The sequence below is a fragment of the Oncorhynchus gorbuscha genome, linkage group LG16, assembly GCF_021184085.1.
Source record: "Oncorhynchus gorbuscha isolate QuinsamMale2020 ecotype Even-year linkage group LG16, OgorEven_v1.0, whole genome shotgun sequence".
NCBI lineage: Eukaryota > Metazoa > Chordata > Actinopteri > Salmoniformes > Salmonidae > Oncorhynchus > Oncorhynchus gorbuscha.
Window position 1 is genome coordinate 46,604,179 of NC_060188.1, and position 21,911 is coordinate 46,626,089.

The following is a 21,911-nucleotide window of genomic DNA, read 5'->3' on the forward strand; positions in this document are numbered from 1 at the left end:
ACGCGGTTGAGGATGCCGTCTGTTTGATTGTCTTATGGAGGGCAGAACTGGACTGTTTGTATTCAATCATATTCCCAGTCACTTTGCTGTGGTTAAATGTTTTGGGTTTGCGCTTCCAGCTTTGCGCTAATGCTACCATCTATCCACAGTTTTTGGTAGGTTTTAATCGTCACAGTGAGAACAACATCCCCTATACATTTCCTGATGAACTCAGTCACCATGTTAGTGTATACGTCAATGTTATTCAGAGGGAACCCGGAACATGTCCCAGTCCGCAAGATCAAATACTCTTGAAGCATATTTTCCGATTGGTCAAACCAGAATTGAATAGACCTCAGCACGGGTACTTCCTGTTGGATTTTCTCCCTATAGGAAGAGAAGAGCAAAATGCAGTTGGGATCTGATTTCCCGAAGGGAGGGTGGGGAAGGCCCTTGTATCCATCCCGGAAGGGAGAGTAACAATGGTTGAGAGTTGTTGAAGCTCGGGAACTACAGACGATGTGTTGATAAAACTTTGGTAGAGTTTTCCTCAGATTTGCATTATTAACGTCCCCAGCTACAATTAATGCGGCCTCAGGATATGCAGTTTCCAGTTTGTAGTTCCTTGAGAGCTCTCGTGGTATGCGCTTGAGTGGGACTATACATGGCTGTGCCGTAGGCAGGCCTGCGTACTACAAGGAACCACCCATTTTGTGATGACAAATGACATTCACGTACTGCGTTGCGCTCCTAATCGTCGTGTTCCGTAAAATGCGGATTGTCTCTAAATGGTAAAGAAATAGCCCCAACCTCAACATCCAATTGTGGTCAGACATTTTCATTAATCCCCATTAGGGAAAGCAACTTGATAGATGGAAAGAGCCCTGAGGTGTTGCTAGCTACTCATTGATATCCCCAACCCAACAGATGGGTATCATGTAACGGAGCATGCAACAGGAAGAGAAGCCAATCAATTTGGCCCTTATGTCTAATAGGAAGCCAAATAGGGGGGGGGGTATCAGGTTCGGTTGTAAGTCCCATCTGCACCCCCATCCACCCCGACCCCACTTTGATACAGCAGCAAAGGAAAAGTGAGTGGAGGAGCACCCCCAGTGCATTTGGGCCCGTATATCACGCCCCCTCAATCAGCCCGTACATCAGGCTGGAGTACACAGAAGGGGGGATGGGGAACTAAACAAGAGCAATCCGTTGTGTGCATTATGCATGTTTAGAAAGGGATGAAGAGACACTCAAGTAGCTAATGTGGTCTCGTAATGGAACTGCGCTGCTCTGCAGAGCTGAGAGTATCATGTCAGACCCCTTAAGAGGCACTTCATTGCCTGGCCCTTAGACTGCCAGAGTCTAACCACACTGCAGGAGCACACCATATGGTTCAGACCACTCGGCAGAAAAGTACTCATGTTCCTCAAGCATTAAACTAATGTAGCAAATGCCTGAAATTAGACCCTCTACATAATGGTATTGACGAGAAGAAGAAAAAAACTGTAGTTCGAATACTGTTCAACCAGTCCAATAAATGTGGAGGAAGAGTTCAAATGTAGTGTCGCCTTGTTAACGTCCATAAGCGGAAGTCGAGTCATGGGCTCTCTTTCCATTTCCCCTGAATATCAGAACATTGGTTGTTGGGAACTCGGCAGAGGCTACTCAAGCAGATGCGGAGAATCAGCCGTAGCCCTGTGGAAAATCGGTTACATAACTGACAAGAACTGCTAAAAAGTGTTCAAGAACATATATCCCATTACGAGATGAGAATTGTTCTGTTTATGTTCTTGATGTGGAAATAAGTGAAACGGTTCCTGGTGGAATGAACAACAGGCGCCTTCATCTTTTCGACCCCCTGTTGAGCGTGATGCTGAGCGTAGGCTTGGACCACACACACATCCAAGAATTCCTTTCTATTTTATTGTAGGGATTCCAGGCACTTGGGGGCAGAAGTAGTCAATCCCCCACCCCCAACCCTCCCCAGGCATCCTCATTATCTTTCTCGGGGGGCCGTGGCAGAAGAAAAGGGGACAGGCAGAGCTAATTCATCTATGATCTTTACCTAATCCCCCCCCTCTCTTTCTCCCGCTCACTCTCTTTGCCTGAATGCATTGAAGTCGAACATCCCTCCCCCATTCCCACCCCTCCCGTCCAACGCACATAGACACTCATTCTCTCACACACTCTGCCTCACACAAACACGAAAGCCTCTTCCTGAACATGTCCAGTGGGAGAGGATAAATCGAGCTGAACAGTATTTTTTTACGAGTGTGTGTGTGGTGCAATAGTCCTTTGAGACCTGTGTGTCTTAACGCTGTCTGGGAGCTCAAATGTTGATTATAGACTGAGGCTAGGTGTGGCGAGACAGGGCGGTGTCAAGGCTTTGTCTACAGTATTAAACCCGGGCTTGCGAAGAGGGGTTTGGTCTATCAGGGACAGCTGCCAGATTGGTGCGACATGTGTGGACTGGATTCAAAGAGCTTCTGTGGGTCTATGCTGTGGACCACGACTGCACCAAAGGGAATGTAAGCACAAGTTCAAGAACTTCTGTTGATCCCCCACAGCTGTGTGCTGCAACGCAAGCAAGGGAACCACCGGGAATCTGTTCTAGTCCTGCGAATATCTGAGGAGATTTATGAGAGAAACGTGGAGTTTTTTCTTGCGCAATCTGTTAACTTGGTGACTGCAAACTCTCTACTGATGATTGGATATACTCTTTTGAAGGGCTATTTGAGGACATATACTTTCAATGCCAGGCGATTTGGAATATGGGACTTTTAATCTCTGATTTGGTCTGTCTGGAAAGGCTTTGGCACATTTATTTCATGTTCTTGGTACTACTGATAAGTATGTTACATCAATGCTGTTTCTTTATGACTGTGTCCATTGTCTGAGCAGATTGTATTTTATAGCTCAAGGGTACATGTTTTTTATTTGTTCTCTTTTCCCAGAGTTTGTCATTAGATAACACATTTGAGTGTTTGTTCCCACTCTATTTTGTTCTAAAGTATCTCCCTATTTCTCTTTTACATTTTGTCAAATATCTTGTTGTTTTGAAAGCTTGTGTGTTTTGTCCATTCGTTAGCTTCTCTGTCAATTTTAAAACTGACTATTGGTGTGTTATTGAACTCGAGGAACAACCGATTGAGTGTGTGGTGTTGAGCTGTTTATCTTGTGAACAGCAGGTACGATGAAATCAGTGTCATGCAGCTTGTTTACTTATACAACCCGTTTCATTGGACACAATGGACAATCTGCCTGCAGGCCACTTGACACATATGGTTTCTTTATCAGATAATTGTTGTTATCTGTGGCAGTTTCATGTGAAGAGCAGGTGAAATTTGCAAAATGGTGAAATACATGTTGCATTGTGAAGATTCTAACCTTTTACTCTCTCTCTTTCCATCTCTCTGTGTTCAGCATTTGCAGGTAAAGTATCCCCGACTAGCCCAGATGCTCTCCTGAGCTCTTCAGCAGTCACCCCCACCCCTCCGGACATCTACCTGCCCGCCAACTTCAAGCTTTCCAATGCCCAGCTGGCCTTCTTCCTGCGAGAGACCAGGTCCTCGGGCCAAAGCAGCGGTAGCCCCGCCAACAAACACCCTCTCCAGCGTTCCGAAAGCTTTGTGGTCTTCCAGACCAAGGAGTTTCCCTCCGTTAACATAACCTTTGGCCCATTCACCCAGGACCAGAGCCTATCCAAGGACCTCCTCCAGCCCTCCAGCCCTCTGGACATCCTCGGGCGGCTAACGGTCAACTGGAAGGTCCGGGCCTTCATCGTCCAGTCGAGGGTGTTATCTAGCAACCCCGTGGTCCAGGTGCTCTTCTACATTGCCGGTCGCGACTGGGATGACTTCAAAGTCCAGGACAAGCTGCCCTGCGTCAGGCTCCACGGCTTCCGGGATGTGCGCGAGATCAAGACGTCGTGCCGCCTCCGGGGGAACCTTGCCCAGTGCTTGGCCCAGCTGGAGTTGCCCCCCACCTGGTTCAACACCAATGTGGCCCCCCTGGGACGCAGGAAAAGCTCCAGCGACAGCCTGGAGCTGAGCGGGGAGTCCCTCCAGGCCGAGCTGTACTACACCCTCCATGACCCGGACAGCGGAGGGGAGTGCGGCGAGAACTCGGGCCGCAGAGGAGGATCACGGGGCGAGCCTCCCTCTCAACATCCCCTCCTCCGCATTGGTAGCATCAGCCTGTACCATTCCAGCCAGAAGCAGTTGGTGGTGGACAAGCAGCTGGATAAGAACATGTTCCTGAGGTTGCCTGAGAAGTCGCTGAAGCCAGGAGAGACCCTCAACATCTTCCTCTACCTGGTGCCCAATTCCACAGTGGAGCTGTTCACCCTCAAGTAAGTGTCTCTTTCTCAATGAATCTTTCCTGGATGCATCACATCTTCTTTCCTAGCCTTCTTCTCAAAATTATTTAGAGGAGAAGGTCAGAGGAAAGGGACCTTGGACCTTCTCCTCCAAAACAGTTGAGGACGCAATGAATTGGAGTGTGTGCTTTCAGAAGGAAATATTGTCAATAGGGCTGGGATTTGCCAGAGACTTCACGATATGCTATTATCACGATACCTAGGTACGATATGTATGTGATTGTCACAATTCTACATGTATTAATACTGTGATTTGCGATTCGATGTTCCAAACATATTGCTCACCATATGTCTGCTGCAGAGTGACAAGAGTCAGTCATGAGAAAACAAGTTTTGATCAGTAATGGAAATAAAAGAACTGAAAACAGATTGGCTCCCTAAAAGAAGAAGATGGAGAACAAGCTTTAAGGATTAAAACTGTAGTTTGTACAGGTACAGCCAACTAGTGCAAAACTAATGTTGTAATATTGTAAAAACTATATGATATATCATCAAAAGTAACTGGGTATCTCTAATGGCCAATGCGTTACTTACTGCCTTACATGTTATTGTGGCAATTACTAAGGAATGTAGTGATTTATATTATATATATATATATATATACACTGCTCATAAAAATAAAGGGAACACTTAAACAACACAATGTAACTCCAAGTCAATCACACTTCTGTGAAATTAAACTGTCCACTTAGGAAGCAACACAGATTGACAATAAATGTCACATGCTGTTGTGCAAATGGAATAGACAACAGGTGGACATTATAGGCAATTAGCAAGACTCCCCCAATAAAGGAGTGGTTCTGCAGGTGGTAACCTCAGACCATTTCTCAGTTCCTGTGCTTCCTGGCTGATGTTTTGGTCACTTTTGAATGCTGGCGGTGCTTTCACTCTAGTGGTAGCATGAGACCGAGTCTACAACCCACACAAGTGGCTCAGGTAGTGCAGCTCATCTACGATGGCACATCAATGCGAGCTGTGGCAAGAAGGTTTGCTGTGTCTGTCCGCGTAGTGTCCAGAGCATGGAGGCGCTACCAGGAGACAGGCCAGTACATCAGGAGACGTGTTGGAGGCCGTAGGAGGGCAACAACCCAGCAGCAGGACCGCTACCTCCGCCTTTGTGCAAGGAGGAGCAGGAGGAGCATTGCCAGAGCCCTGCAAAATGACCTCCAGCAGGCCACAAATGTGCATGTGTCTGCTCAAACGGTCAGAAACAGACTCCATGAGGGTGGTATGAGGGTCCGACGTCCACAGGTGGGGGTTGTGCTTACAGTCCAACAATGTGCAGGACGTTTGGCATTTGCCAGAGAACACCAAGATTGGCAAATTCGCCACTGGCACCCTGTGCTCTTCACAGATGAAAGCAGGTTCACACTGAGTACGTGACAGACGTGACAAGGTCCGGAGACGCCGTGGAGAACGTTCTGCTGCCTGTAACATCCTCCAGCATGACCGGTTTGGCTGTGGGTCAGTCATGGTGTAGGGTGGCATTTCTTTGGGGGGCTGCACAGCCCTCCATGTGCTCGCCAGAGGTAGCCTGGACTGCCATTAGGTACCGAGATGAGATCCTCAGACCCCTTGTGAGACCATATGCTGGTGCGGTTGGCCCTGGGTTCCTTCTAATGCAAGACAATGCTAGACCTCATGTGGCTGGAGTGTGTCAGCAGTTCCTGCAAGAGGAAGGCATTGATGCTATGGACTGGCCCGCCCGTTCCCCAGACCTAAATCCAATTGAGCACATCTGGGACATCATGTCTCGCTCCATCCACCAACGCCACATTGCACCACAGACTGTCCAGGAGTTGGCGGATGCTTTAGTCCAGGTTCTGGGAGGAGATCCCTCAGGAGACCATCCGCCACCTCATCATGAGCATGCCCAGGCATTGTAGGGAGGTCATACAGGCACGTGGAGGCCACACACACTACTGAGCCTCATTTGGACTTGTTTTAAGGACATTACATCAAAGTTGGATCAGCCTGTAGTGTGGTTTTCCACTTTAATTTTGAGTGTGACTCCAAATCCAGACCTCCATGGGTTTATAAACTTGATTTCCATTGATAATTTTTGTGTGATTTTGTTGTCAGCACATTCAACTATGTAAAGAAAAAAGTATTTATTAAGAATATTTCAGTCATTCATATGTGGAGGATGCGTTATTTTAGTGTTATTTTAGTGTTCCCTTTATTTTTTTGAGCAGTGTATATATTCATACAGTGGGGCAAAAAAGTATTTAGTCAGCCACCAATTGTGCAAGTTCTCGCACTTAAAAAGATGAGAGAGGCCTGTAATTTTCATCATAGGTACACTTCAACTATGACAGACAAAATGAGAAAAAATCCAGAAAATCACATTGTAGGATTTTTAATTAATTTATTTGCAAATTATCGTGGAAAATAAGTATTTGGTCACCTACAAACAAGCAAGATTTCTGGCTCTCACAGACCTGTACCTTCTTCTTTAAGAGGCTCCTCTGTCCTCCACTCACTTCCTTTATTAATGGCACCTGTTTGAACTTGTTATCAGTATAAAATACACATGTGCACAACCTCAAACAGTCACACTCTAAACTCCACTATGGCCAAGACCAAAGAGCTGTCAAAGGACACCAGAAACAAAATTGTAGACCTGCACCAGGCTGGGAAGACTGAATCTGCAATAGGTAAGCTGCTTGGTTTGAAGAAATCAACTGTGGGAGCAATTATTAGGAAATGAAAGACATACAAGACCACTGATAATCTCCCTCGATCTGGGGCTCCATGCAAGATCTCACCCCGTGGGGTCAAAATGATCAAAAGAACGGTGAGCAAAAATACCGGAACCACACGGGGGGACCTAGTGAATGACCTGCAAAGAGCTGGGACCAAAGTAACAAAGCCTACCATCTGTAACACACTACGCCGCCAGGGACTCAAATCCTGCAGTGCCAGACTTGTCCCCCTGCTTAAGCAAGTACATGTCCAGGCCCGTCTGAAGTTTGCTAGAGAGAATTTGGATGATCCAGAGGAAGATTGGGAGAATGTCAGATGAAACCAAAATATAACTTTTTGGTAAAAACTCAACTCGTTGTGTTTGGAGTACAAAGAATGCTAAGTTGCATCCAAAGAACACCATACCTACTGTGAAGCATGGGGGTGGAAACATCATGCTTTGGGGCTGTTTTTCTGCAAAGGGACCAGGACGACTGATCCGTGTAAAGGAAAGAATGAATAGGGCCATGTATCGTGAGATTTTGAGTGAAAACCTCCTGCCATCAACAAGGGCATTGAAAATGAAACGTGGTTGGGTCTTTCAGCATGACAATGATCCCAAACTTACCGCGCGGGCAACGAAGGAGTGGCTTCGTAAGAAGCATTTCAAGGTCCTGGAGTTGCCTAGCCAGTCTCCAGATCTCAACCCCATAGAAAATCTTTGGAGGGAGTTGAAAGTCCGTGTTGCCCAGCAACAGCCCCAAAACATCAGTGCTCTAGCGGAGATCTGCATGGAGGAATGGACCAACATACCAGCAATAGTGTGTGAAAACCTTGTGAAGACTTACAGAAAACGTTTGAACTCTGTCTTTGCCAACAAAGGGTATATAACAAAGTATTGAGATAAACTTTTGTTATTGACCAAATACTTATTTTACACCATAATTTGCAAATAAATTCATAAAAAATCCTACAATGTGATTTTCTGGATTTTTTTTCTCATTTTGTCTCTGATAGTTGAAGTGTACCTATGACGAAAATTACAGGCCTCTCTCATCTTTTTAAGTGGGAGAACTTGCACAATTGGTGGCTGACTAAATACTTTTTTTGCCCCACTCTTTATACATACATGCAGTGCCAGTCAAAAGTTTGGACACACCTACTCATTCAAGGGTTTTCTTTATTTTTTACTGTGTTCTACATTGTAGAATAATAGTGAACACATCAAAACTACTAAATAACACATAAGTATTTAGTAACAAAAAATGTGTTAAGCAAATCAAAATATATTTTAGATTCTTCAAAGTTGCCACCCTTTGCCTTGGTGACAGCTTTGCACACTCTTGGCATTCTCTCAACCAGCTTCCCCTGGAATGCTTTTCCAACAGTCTTGAAGGAGTTTCCACATATGCTGAGCACTTGTTGGCTGCTTTTCCTTCACTCTGCGCTCCAGTTCATCCCAAAGCATCTCAATTAGGTTGAGGTTGGGTGATTGTGTAGGTCAAGGCATCTGATGCAGAATTCCATCACACTCCTTCTTGGTCAAATAGACCTTACACAGCCTGGAGATGTGTTGGATCATTGTCCTGTTGAAAAACAAATGATAGTCCCACTAAGCGCAAACCAGATGGATGGCGTATCACTGCAGAATCCTGTGGTAACTGTGCTGGTTAATTGTGCCTTGAATTCTAAATAAATCACGACAGTGTCACCAGAAAAGCACCATCACACCACCTCCTCCATGCTTCACGGTTTAAACTACACATGTGGACATCATCCTTTCACCTACTTTGCGTCTCACAAAGACAGCGGTTGGAACCAAAAATCTCAAATTTGGACTTATCAGACCAAAGGATATAGATTTCCACCAGTCTAATGTCCTGGGCCCAAGCTGGTCTCTTTTTCTTATTGGTGTCCTTTAGTTGTGGTTTCTTTTCAACCTTGAAGGCCCAATTCACGCAGTCTCCTCTGAACAGTTGAGATGTATCTGTTACTTGAACTCCATGAAGCATTTATATGGACAGCATTTTCTGAGTTGCAGTTAACTCTGATGAACTTATCCTCTGCAGCAGAGGTAACTCTGAGTACTTCTTTTCCTGTGGCGATCCTCATGAGAGCCAGTTTAATCATTGTGCTTGATTGTTTTTGCGACTGCTCTTGAAGAAACTTTCAAAGTTCTTGACATTTTCCCTATTGACTCACCTTCATGTCTTAAAGAAATGATGGACTGCCGTTTCTCTTTGCTTATTTGAGCTGTTCTTGCCATAATATATTTGGTAAAATACCATCTTCTGTATACCACCCCACCTTGTCACAAACACAACTGATTATCTCAGGAGTAAAGAAATTCCACACATTAACTTTTAATAGGGCACACCTGAATGCATTCCAGGTGACTACATCATTAAGCTGGTTGAGAGAATGCTAAGAGTGTGCAAAGCTGTCATCAAGGCAAAGGGTGCCTACTTTGAAGAATCTGAAATATAAAATGTATTTAGATTTGTTCAACCTTTTCACATGTGAGTTCCAAATATCTCTAATGGTCGCCCCAGCGTGAGTTGTTATGTTTGACGCTTTACTTAGCCGGAGAAACTTCTCTCTTCGAGGAGAGCCCCCCGCACATCACTCATGTTTGCGCAGATCAAGTATGCATATATTTGTGCAGTCTTGCAAGAATTGGAACATTTTCTTGCTGGCGCTTGCTTTGCCTTCCTTCTTGTTTTCCTTACCAATAATAACTTTGGACATGTGTGCGTTCCTATCAAAGTAAGCTCCTTATTTTCTGTATATCGTGTTGTCGTTTCTACTGTAGGCACATGCTGTATGTATGTATGTAGCATACTGTATTTACAGTTTTATTCGCAAGTACTGGTGACAAATAATGCATTCCTATTATTGCATATATTTTAATGGACACCTATGATAAGCGTTCTAATCAAGGGTTCTAATCACACCGGTTTGATCATTTCCTTTTGTTGGTACGTGTGACACTTTTTTGGTTACTACATGATTACATATGTGTTATTTCATAGTGTTGATGTCTTTGCTATTATTCTACAATGTAGAAAATAGTAAAAATTATTTTTAAAAACTCTTGAATGAGTAGGTGTGTCCAAAATTTTGACTGGTTCTGTATATTTAAAGAACTTAGTCAACTTTATTCATCTCAGTCCTTTGAAGTGGTGCCCGAATGTATTGAACATAATATTTTTCTTACATAATTGCCCGGGAGCTTACGCAATTAAAAGAGAACTGGGAGATGTTCTCTAGAACACTGAACGTCAAGACATTTTGAAGTGTCTGTTTTTCAACATTCTTTAAGGGAATAAAGCACATCTCTCTTTTGAACTCGCCTAGATTTTGAGAACCGGAACACTCCTTTTACCCTGTAACAGAGAGGCCTAGCTACCTAATTTCCTAGCGCTATCAATTCAACCAGCACAGTGGAGAAATGAGGACTATATCATGTAAAATCTTTTTGAATCTCTCATGTAAGACTCGGCTCTGAGAACATGAGATGAAGATCATTCATCAGCCTCCTGAAAGAGCAGGCATAATGGGTATTAATTGACATCTGTTCAAATTAAATTCCTCATGAGCTGACCCACTTCTTGTCGAATTAGAGCTTAGGGGATACAAGGCATGTCTCCTCTCCCTCATGCCTGTGTTTCTCACTGTTATTCCTCTCCGTCAACATAATGAGAGGGTTAGAGTTCCCAGACAAAATAAAATGATTATTTAAATCCATGAAAGCCTCAAGAAAATTAGCTTTCTTTTTCTACTCTCCTGAAGATGAGGAGAGATGGATGGGGAGGGGCCCGATATTAAACGATATCTGAGGCATGATGGCGAAACTCTTCTTAAACACGGCGCTCCCTAATCGTAATGGAAACTCTGACTTCAATTTAGGAATTCACCGTGAATTAATTATGTTTCAATAACTCATTAAGGCGAACAGGAACAGGCAGTGCTAGGATTTACAGTATGCAGGCAGGAATAGTGCATTAGTGTTATCTCCCCAGTTCAATATTAGACTACCCCTACTGTGTGTGCATGTGTATGGCTTGAGACCTGACCATTTCTCATAAAACCCAGACTCTGAGGAGGAAAGCCCCAAGCATTTCACTTCTGACCATCACAGCGATTCCAAGAAGAAGAAGTCCCCAGAGAGATCTATAACCTAATATGTGGATTACTTTGTTCCAAGATGTGTCCTGCCTAATCCCTCTCCCTAATGCTGTTGTTCCCGATAGATCAAGAATTTACTAATAACTTGACCTCATCTGTGGCCCGCCCGTTGATAACATGTAGGTTTTATAATTATATCCCCTTTAGTGATGAATATGCCAAGAACATTTTATTTTTTTCCTTACACAGTCATAATGTGTAAGTTTCGGTTCATCGTTAAAACCTGGAGGAACAAAATGGACGACCAGATTCAAGTTTCAAAAGTTTTCATAACACCTTTCATAAAATTCCATATTACCTTGTCTAATATTTCAACCATCATCACGTTATTGTGCAACTTTCAACCTCTGAACTGATTTCTAACCACCATTGTCTTCATGAAATGCAAACTAGGTTTCCTTAGAAACATACCTTTCAAATGTCACCTCTCATTTAATAGTTGACCCTCCTCTTTTCAATTTCAGTGATTATCTCAGAATTATACTTCATATTTATTTTGTATCCAGGACACAGTGTTGCATTTCTGTCTCTCTGGGGGATAGAGTGTAGAAGAATAAAAATAGGTGATAGAGAAGGAAAAAATCCGGAGAGACCCTGAGCCAGGTGACTAAATGGGGCGTGAAACAGTGCAGGAAGCCAATTGTTGAGGTATCTCCACCTAGTGCCCTGCATTTACCTTGGGACTCCCGTGTCGGACCCGACAGAGAAGTGTGCTGCGCAGCCTGAATGGTTCATTCTTGTGGTGAAAATATTATTTTAGGCCCGCAAAATATTTCATAATGGTCGTGTTGCTGTTTTAAATGCACTGTGAATTGTTATAAAATCACTTTAATATCACATAAATCTTGTGTCCCTCTCCTCTCCCCACTTCTAACTGGGGTGCATGTTACACAAATGGCTCGCGCGATGGCTTCAAACAGTAGTGGTGGCAAAAACAAGTATCTGATGTGATTTAGTCTGTGGCAGCTTTTGATGAATTATAAACCAATTGTCAGCTTGCAGTTCTCACGGGAAAGTAGACTATGTTGTTAATCATTTTCTAAAGGCAATGAAATAATGGCTCATGATTGGGCGCTAGTCAGTCGAGCCCATTTGTTGCCTTTCCTTTACCTTACTAACAGTTCAAGTTGAGATGATTTTGGAATTGGAAAGTTCCTAATTCCCCCCACAATTGTATTCAGTCTTGCAGGGACTTTTAGTCTGTGTTGCTTCAAATTAGTTTGTTTACACTGGAGTTTGTTTTAATAAAATGACTTTATTCCAAACAGAAAATGTCTTATGAAATCATGCATTCATTGCACAGTATAATGCATGAGATGGGGGTTTTTAAGATGTGTAATTATAACATTGCGGGATTGCAGGCAGGAGCTAGATGAGATCTGGGGGGAGAAGGTGGGATATCGACAGGCGGCCACGGTAACAAAAAATCTGTCCCGCTCAGACTGCTCTCTCCACCTTAAAAATATTATTAAAGATGTCATGAGGAAAGACTTTATGAATTGAACTCAGCAGAAGTCTACCTCCTCTATCCCTCCGTCCCCTCATCCGATCTCTTTGAAATTCCCATTTTTTCCCCCGGTTCCCATTTTTCCCCCTGATTCCCATTGTAACTTACGTTTGTGTGTGTGTTAATGCGCATGTGTGTGTGTTGGTGGGGAGGACTTATTTAGCTAGGCCTTTAAAGTTCTGTTACCGTGGAAATAATAAAAATGCAGTACCTGTCAGTATTAATCATACCCAGCGTGTCTCTGTGATGCTTATCATCACCCAGGAAAACTACAATTAATTACATGCATAGTTTGCGGCATGTGTCTGTTCTGTGTTTTTGATGAGATTGAGGAGTCCGCCTCTATTTTGGGTAGTGGATAAACAGATGAGGGAATGAAAACATTTCATTTTGTGGCTCCATTTATGATGCATTGGAATTATTACCATGTACGTATGTTAACATACAGTTTATTTGATGATGACATGACATTTCAATGAACTGTCAGTAAAATGCTGCCTTATACGTACATTGACCTAACATGTACACTGTATATATCCAAGAGCCTTAGTAAAAAAATGAGAGCCTATGTGAGCTTGATGTGAAAGGTTATAGAGTTACATTAGCTACAGTGACCAGTATGGGGCGGCAGTTAGCCTAGCAGTTTGGGCCAATAACCGTTTGGGCCAATAACCGAAAGCTCGCTGGTTCAAATAACCAAGCCGACAAGGTTACCTGCCACAGAAAAATATGTTTATGTGCCCTTGAGCAAGGCACTTAACCCTAATTTGTTCCAGGGGCGCTGTACTACTATGGCTGAACCTGTAAAACAGCACATTTCACTGCACCCATCTGGTGTATATGACAATAAAACACATATTTTTTCATTTTATTTTTATGCCCTACAGTGTTTTTGTTGCCGCTATCTAGGAAAATGTCTACTTCCTGACCCGGGATTCTGTTTTCTGTTGCCCAGTGGCCCTATGCTCTGCCATGTGTCCTCATCCCAGTCCCTCTAGTCTTGTTCCCATGTCGATGATGGGTAATGTCAGGCCTGCTCAGTACGGAGTGAGCTGAGCACTGATTGGATGACTCAGGATGAGTGACTTCCTGCCACTAGTGGCTTGTCGGCCCACATCAGATGACATTGAGCCCCGGCGCTTATCAGCGGTCATCTCTGATAGAGGCCAGGAGAGACATGTTTTCCTGTAGCCTCTCAAATCCTCTTCTGCCTTTACTCAGACTTTGTTTGATTGACCCTCTCTAGATTAGGGTTTCCTGTTTATTATCCTCTGTCCTCTCCCCCTGTTTTTTATTCTTTATCTGCTCAATGAGAGAGCTACCTGTAAAGTAGCCACACACTCTCACTCATTCAGTTATTTATGTTCCGCCAAGGGAAAAAAAAAAGTGTCAAGAATGCCATTTACCATTGCACAATGTGAGTGGATATCTCATCGTATGGGCCTTGGACACATAAAACTTAAAAACAAGATGTACGTGACAGATGTTAAATTAAATGGCCTCCGCTTTGAACTTGGTGTTTTAGTGTGGAGGACAGAAGCACATAACTGTTCACATACTACATCTTTATTTTTATTTTTTATTTGATTTGATTTGACCTTTATTTAACCAGGTAGGCTAGTTGAGAACAAGTTCTCATTTGCAACTGCGACCTGGCCAAGATAAAGCATAGCAGTGTGAACAGACAACAACATAGAGTAACACATGGAGTAAACAATAAAAAAGTCAATAACACAGTAGGGAAAACAACAGTCTATATACATTGTGTGCAAAAGGCATGAGGAGGTAGGCGAATAATTTAGCAGATTAACACTGGAGTGATAAATTATCAGATGGTCATGTGCAGGTAGAGATACTGGTGTGCAAAAGAGCAACTCACTGAAATGTGAGTTGCTTTGCCCATGTGACCGCTATTTATGCAAGTCAACCTGAGAGTAGACTTATCCCAAACTAAGGTTTTAAGCCTGAGGCATTTTCTTCCTAGAAGTATGTTTTGCATTTAGTAGTAGACCATCGTGTCTTCTCCTTGGAGAGAAGCATTTTATTCCCTGTTTTTATCTACAGTGGGGCAAAAAAGTATTTAGTCAGCCACCAATTGTGCAAGTTCTCCCACTTAAAAAGATGAGAGGCCTGTAATTTTCATCATAGGTACACTTCAGAGGAGCCTCTTAAAGAAGAAGTTACAGGTCTGTGAGAGCTATAAATCTTGCTTGTTTGTAGGTGACCAAATACTTATTTTCCACCATAATTTGCAAATAAATTCATAAAAAATCCTACAATGTGATTTTTTGGATTTTCTTTTCTCATTTTGTCTGTCACAGTTGAAGTGTAAATATGATGAAAATTACAGGCCTCTCTCATCTTTTTAAGTAGGAGAACTTGCACAATTGGTTGCTGACAAAATACTTTTTAGCCCCACTGTATATCAGTCCTACCGACCACTCGCCTTTCTAGATGTCAATGTCAACGTTTTCACTGAGTTGTGATGTGCAGAATTTCTTATATTTTCTGTATGACATAAAGTTTCCATTCTTTTGTTGTACACAAGTGATGTAAGGCAATAGATGCTGAATTTGACCCTTAGCCCCTACCCCCTTGGCATTACTTCAGATCTGAAAGGATTGGACATTTCTAAAGTCATTTGATTATTACTTCACCTTACCTTCTGATAGGCTGGGTGGAATTGTTACCACATTGCTCAAACCTTTTTGTCCCATTTAAGTCTGAAGGAATGCCTAGGGATTGGGGGCTGGGTGTAAAATTTTGGCATTTAACAAAAGAGTAGAACCTAGCACAGGCTTTTCATGGCTATCTTGTGGACCAAAGAATTGTCATTGGTTGACCTCACATGCATATTGTAGGGTTATGGGGGCCACATCTCTACAATCACTGGGTTGAATCATATTCAAGAGTAATTTTTGTGCTCAAATGACCAAGGTCACATTTGTACTTAACTGACATTTTTATTTTCCCCTTCACCTTGCTCTTTCAATTTATTTCTTTATATGGTGATCATCATAGGTTATTGTCAAGCTCTGGTAATTGAGGGAATGAGATGACATGATTTACAATTGAGTCTGTGTACTTGTGAGTGTGTGCGTGCCTGTACGTGCATGAGGGAGCATGACTGATGATATCATGGGTAACTTAAGCACAGCCAGAACAATGCAATATATTTAGGCAGTCTATTCGCTCTGAACAGACAGACGTCTATCTCTCCGAGTGGTTTTACAGAAAATGAGTATTACTCAGTCAATGTACTATATGTCCCATTCTATTACATCTGTTCTATTAGATCTGCAGCAGCGAGTTCCCCCTGGTTGTCCAAGGCGCTTCACAGGTTTAGACAAGGCACAGATAAGAGCTGTATTTTCTACTGCAGGCCCTCTCTATTTACCTGTCCTCCCTTTCATCTTGTCACAAAACAGGCAGAAATTGGTCAGGTTTTTTGACACCTCACATTTGACAGGCGGAGGCTCCCAAGGAAGGCGTCTTCCTGTAATAATGTACACAGCACAGCCCCAGGGAGTGATTTGGATATCTGAGATGTTTTCAAAGGGAGTGTTGGAGAAGTTGGACTTTTTCCCACCACTATGTTTGATTGTAATGATGTATGAACTCTGGAGGTGTCTCTTTGAAACGGGTAGGTTTGCAAAATGAGGGTATATTACAGGAAACATTTGAAACTACTAGAATGTTGGTATCTTTCAAGGATTATATGTAATCTATCACAAGACATCGAGTGGCCCTTTTGGGTACTTCAGATTATCACAGGTATCTGTAATTATCTCTGGCCCTCTGTGTGGCCTTGTTAAAAATATAAACACCACATGTAAAGTGTTGGTCCCATGTTGAAAGAGCTGAAATAAAATATCCCAGATATTTTCCATACACACAAAAAGCTTATTTCTCTAAATTTTGTGCCCACGTTTGTTTACATTCTCGTTAGTGAGCATTTATCATTTGCCAAGATAATCCATCCACCTGATAGGTGTGCAGAGATGCAAATGAGTCACCTTTCAGTGGAATTCGCCGTTTTGAATCCAAAATAGGTGACCTACTGGCCATAGACAGGCTTTTATTCTCTATTTTGGTTAGACCAGGGTGTGACTAGGGTGGGCATTCTAGTTTCTTTATTTCTATGTTTTCTATTTCTTTGTTTTTGGCCGAGTGTCATTCCCAATCAGAGGCAGCTGTCTATCATATCTCTGATTGGGGATCATACTTAGGCAGCCTTTTTCCCACCTGTGTTTTGTGGGTAGTTAGTTTCTGTTTAGTGTCAGCAGTTGACAGAACTGTTTTTTTTCCACTTTGTTATTTTGTTCAAGTATTTTTTGAGGAGTAAAATATTATGAACACTTACCACGCTGCACTTTGGTCAGATCCTCATTCCGACGAGAGCCGTGACACCTACGTGATTTAGGTAGATCCGATGAAAGAAATGTGGGGCTTGAGATCAGTACTGGATGTGTGCGAACGAGTGGTGCATGTTTGGAGCAATACTGACTGTATCTAAGGGTCAGCCAATCGTTCACATAACAACAGAATGCAGCACGCGACTGAAGAGAGAAGAGACAACCAAAGTGCTAGTTATAGCATCAGTGCGCGCTCTGGAAAGAGCAGCAGTATACCGGCTATAGCAGCGTGCCGACTGAACGATAACAAAGAGGTGGGTGAGAAGGTGATGAAGCGCACTTCATGAGCTGTAACTAAAAAACAACTGGCATTTGGAAAGTTTGTGGTGAGGGAAAAAGTGTTGTGGAACAAGTATTGATAGTATTGTTAACTTTGGGAAAGTGGGACACCTCAACAATTTCAGAGCACAAAACCAGGCAGGTGCGAAATAGCAATATAATAAATGCCTTACCTTTGATGATCTTCTTCTGTTGGCACTCCAAAAGGTCCCAGTTACATCACAAATGGTCCTTTTGTTCGATAATGTCCTTCTTTATATCCATAAAGACTCAGTTTAGCTGGCGCGCTTCAGTCAGTCAAAATGTATACAAAATGAATCCCAAACGTTACTAATAAACTTTTCCAAACAAGTCAAAGAACATTTATAATCAAACCTTAGGTACCCTAATACATAAATAAACCATAAAATGTAAGACGGAGAATCGTTATTGTCTTTATCGGAAAAAAATACCAAAGAATGCACTCTCAATTACTCGTTTGGAAACACTACAGCCACAATGGGAGCCACCTAGAAAAACTACCATTTCTGGCTCATTTTTCCAAAAACCAGCCTGAAACTATTTCTAAAGACTGTTGATATACATTTACATTTACATTTAAGTCATTTAGCAGACGCTCTTATCCAGAGCGACTTACAAATTGGTGCATTCACCTTATGACATCCAGTGGAACAGCCACTTTACAATAGTGCATCTAAATATTTTAAGGGGGGAGGGGGGTGAGAAGGATTACTTTATCCTATCCTAAGTATTCCTTAAAGAGGTGGGGTTTCAGGTGTCTCCGGAAGGTGGTGATTGACTCCGCTGTCCTGGCGTCGTGAGGGAGTTTGTTCCACCATTGGGGAGCCAGAGCAGCGAACAGTTTTGACTGGGCTGAGCGGGAACTGTACTTCCTCAGTGGTAGGGAGACGAGCAGGCCAGAGGTGGATGAACGCAGTGCCCTTATTTGGGTGTAGGGCCTGATCAGAGCCTGGAGGTACTGAGGTGCCGTTCCCCTCACAGCTCCGTAGGCAAGCACCATGGTCTTGTAGCGGATGCGAGCTTCAACTGGAAGCCAGTGGAGAGAGCGGAGGAGCGGGGTGACGTGAGAGAACTTGGGAAGGTTGAACACTAGACGGGCTGCGGCGTTCTGGATGAGTTGTAGGGGTTTAATGGCACAGGCAGGGAGCCCAGCCAACAGCGAGTTGCAGTAATCCAGACGGGAGATGACAAGTGCCTGGATTAGGACCTGCGCCGCTTCCTGTGTGAGGCAGGGTCGTAATCTGCGGATGTTGTAGAGCATGAACCTACAGGAACGGGCCACCGCCTTGATGTTAGTTGAGAACGACAGGGTGTTGTCCAGGATCACGCCAAGGTTCTTAGCGCTCTGGGAGGAGGACACAATGGAGTTGTCAACCGTGATGGCGAGATCATGGAACGGGCAGTCCTTCCCCGGGAGGAAGAGCAGCTCCGTCTTGCCGAAGTTCAGCTTGAGGTGGTGATCAGTCATCCACACTGATATGTCTGCCAGACATGCAGAGATGCGATTCGCCACCTGGTCATCAGAAGGGGGAAAGAGAAGATTAATTGTGTGTCGTCTGCATAGCAATGATAGGAGAGACCATGTGAGGTTATGACAGAGCCAAGTGACTTGGTGTATAGCGAGAATAGGAGAGGGCCAAGAACAGAGCCCTGGGGGACACCAGTGGTGAGAGCGCGTGGTGAGGAGACAGATTCTCGCCACGCCACCTGGTAGGAGCGACCTGTCAGGTAGGATGCAATCCAAGCGTGGGCCGCGCCAGAGATGCCCAACTCGGAGAGAGTGGAGAGGAGGATCTGATGGTTCACAGTATCGAAGGCAGCCGATAGGTCTAGAAGGATGAGCGCAGAGGAGAGAGAGTTAGCTTTAGCGGTGCGGAGCGCCTCCGTGATACAGAGAAGAGCAGTCTCAGTTGAATGACTAGTCTTGAAACCCGACTGATTTGGATCAAGAAGGTCATTCTGAGAGAGATAGCGGGAGAGCTGACCAAGGACGGCACGTTCAAGAGTTTTGGAGAGAAAAGAAAGAAGGGATACTGGTCTGTAGTTGTTAACATCGGAGGGATCGAGTGTAGGTTTTTTCAGAAGGGGTGCAACTCTCGCTCTCTTGAAGATGGAAGGGACGTAGCCAGCGGTCAGGGATAAGTTGATGAGCGAGGTGAGGTAAGGGAGAAGGTCTCCGGAAATGGTCTGGAGAAGAGAGGAGGGGATAGGGTCGAGCGGGCAGGTTGTTGGGCGGCCGGCCGTCACAAGACACGAGATTTCATCTGGAGAGAGAGGGGAGAAAGAGGTCAGAGCACAGGGTAGGGCAGTGTGAGCAGAACCAGCAGTGTCGTTTGACTTAGCAAACGAGGATCGGATGTCGTCGACCTTCTTTTCAAAATGGTTGACGAAGTCATCTGCAGAGAGGGAGGAGGGGGAGGGGGAGGAGGATTCAGGAGGGAGGAGAAGGTGGCAAAGAGCTTCCTAGGGTTAGAGGCAGATGCTTGAAATTTAGAGTGGTAGAAAGTGGTTTTAGCAGCAGAGACAGAGGAGGAAAATGTAGAGAGGAGGGAGCGAAAGGATGCCAGGTCCGCAGGGAGGCGAGTTTTCCTCCATTTCCGCTCGGCTGCCCGGAGCCCTGTTCTGTGAGCTCGCAATGAGTCGTCAAGCCACGGAGCGGGAGGGGAGGACCGAGCCGGCCTGGAAGATAGGGGACATAGAGAGTCAAAGGATGCAGAAAGGGAGGAGAGGAGGGTTGAGGAGGCAGAATCAGGAGATAGGTTGGAGAAAGTTTGAGCAGAGGGAAGAGATGATAGGATGGAAGAGGAGAGAGTAGCGGGGGAGAGAGAGCGAAGGTTGGGACGGCGCGATACCATCCGAGTAGGGGCAGTGTGGGAAGTGTTGGATGAGAGCGAGAGGGAAAAGGATACAAGGTAGTGGTCGGAGACTTGGAGGGAGTTGCAATGAGGTTAGTGGAAGAACAGCATCTAGTAAAGATGAGGTCGAGCGTATTGCCTGCCTTGTGAGTAGGGGGAAGGTGAGAGGGTGAGGTCAAAAGAGGAGAGGAGTGGAAAGAAGGAGGCAGAGAGGAATGAGTCAAAGGTAGACGTGGGGAGGTTAAAGTCGCCCAGAACTGTGAGAGGTGAGCCGTCCTCAGGAAAGGAGCTTATCAATGCATCAAGCTCATTGATGAACTCTCCGAGGGACCTGGAGGGCGATAAATGATAAGGATGTTAAGCTTGAAAGGGCTGGTAACTGTGACAGCATGAAATTCAAAGGAGGCGATAGACAGATGGGTAAGGGGAGAAAGAGAGAATGACCACTTGGGAGAGATAAGGATCCCGATGCCACCACCCCGCTGACCAGAAGCTCTCGGGGTGTGCGAGAACACGTGGGCAGACGAAGAGAGAGCAGTAGGAGTAGCAGTGTTATCTGTGGTGATCCATGTTTCTGTCAGTGCCAAGAAGTCGAGGGACTGGAGGGAGGCATAGGCTGAGATGAACTCTGCCTTGTTGGCCGCAGATCGGCAGTTCCAGAGGCTACCGGAGACCTGGAACTCCACGTGGGTCGTGCGCGCTGGGACCACCAGATTAGGGTGGCAGCGGCCACGCGGTGTGGAGCGTTTGTATGGTCTGTGCAGAGAGGAGAGAACAGGGATAGACAGACACATAGTTGACAGGCTACAGAAGAGGCTACGCTAATGCAAGGAGATTGGAATGACAAGTGGACTACACGTCTCGAATGTTCAGAAAGTTAAGCTTACGTAGCAAGAATCTTATTGACTAAAATGATTAAAATGATACAGTACTGCTGAAGTAGGCTAGCTGGCAGTGGCTGCGTTGTTGACTTTGTAGGCTAGCTGGCAGTGGCTGCGTTGTTGACACTACACTAATCAAGTCGTTCCGTTGAGTGTAATAGTTTCTACAGTGCTGCTATTCTGATATCTAGTGGAAGCCCTAGGAACTGTAATCTGGGAGGACTTCGCTTTATAATAAAAGTGACAGCCATTGAAAATAGTGGTAGGCTGAATTTCTTTGGGGGGTGGGATGGTTTTTGTAGCTCAGTTGGTAGAGCATGGCGCTTGTAACGCCAGGGTAGTGGGTTCGATCCCTGGGACCACCCATACGTAGAATGTATGCACACATGACTGTAAGTCGCTTTGGATAAAAGCGTCTGCTAAATGGCATATATTATTATATTATATTATTATATATGGTTTGTCCTCTGGGTTTCACCTGCCATATCAGTTCTGTTATACTCACAGACATTATTTTAGAGTGTTGTCTATCCAAATCTACCAATTATATGCATATCCTAGCTTCTGGGCCTGAGTAACGGGCAGGCTTTTCATCTGGACGTCAAAATACTGCCCACCCCCCAATCCCAAACAAGTTCATTTGTTTGCTACAGTACTGGATCGAATTATCCGTTAGCTAGCCAGAGAAATGTTGGGCCAATTTAACTGATAAATAATTGAGTT

The 21,911-nt window shown here is 44.3% G+C and overlaps 1 protein-coding gene across 2 annotated transcripts in view; it reads left to right on the plus strand.

Moving 5' to 3' along the window:
* Positions 1 to 21,911, plus strand: part of LOC123999461 (transmembrane protein 132E-like) — a 387,132-nt gene that overhangs the window by 262,607 nt on the left and 102,614 nt on the right. Inside the window, exons 1-2 of one of the 2 annotated variants that reach the window (XM_046305285.1) lie at positions 2,199 to 2,829; positions 3,403 to 4,330. In XM_046305285.1, the coding sequence (XP_046161241.1) occupies positions 2,751 to 2,829; positions 3,403 to 4,330 (1,007 nt within the window). In that variant the 5' untranslated portion in view covers positions 2,199 to 2,750. Of the gene's footprint in view, positions 1 to 2,198; positions 2,830 to 3,402; positions 4,331 to 21,911 lie in introns of those variants that run through there. The other variant, XM_046305286.1, reaches the window with a different exon arrangement.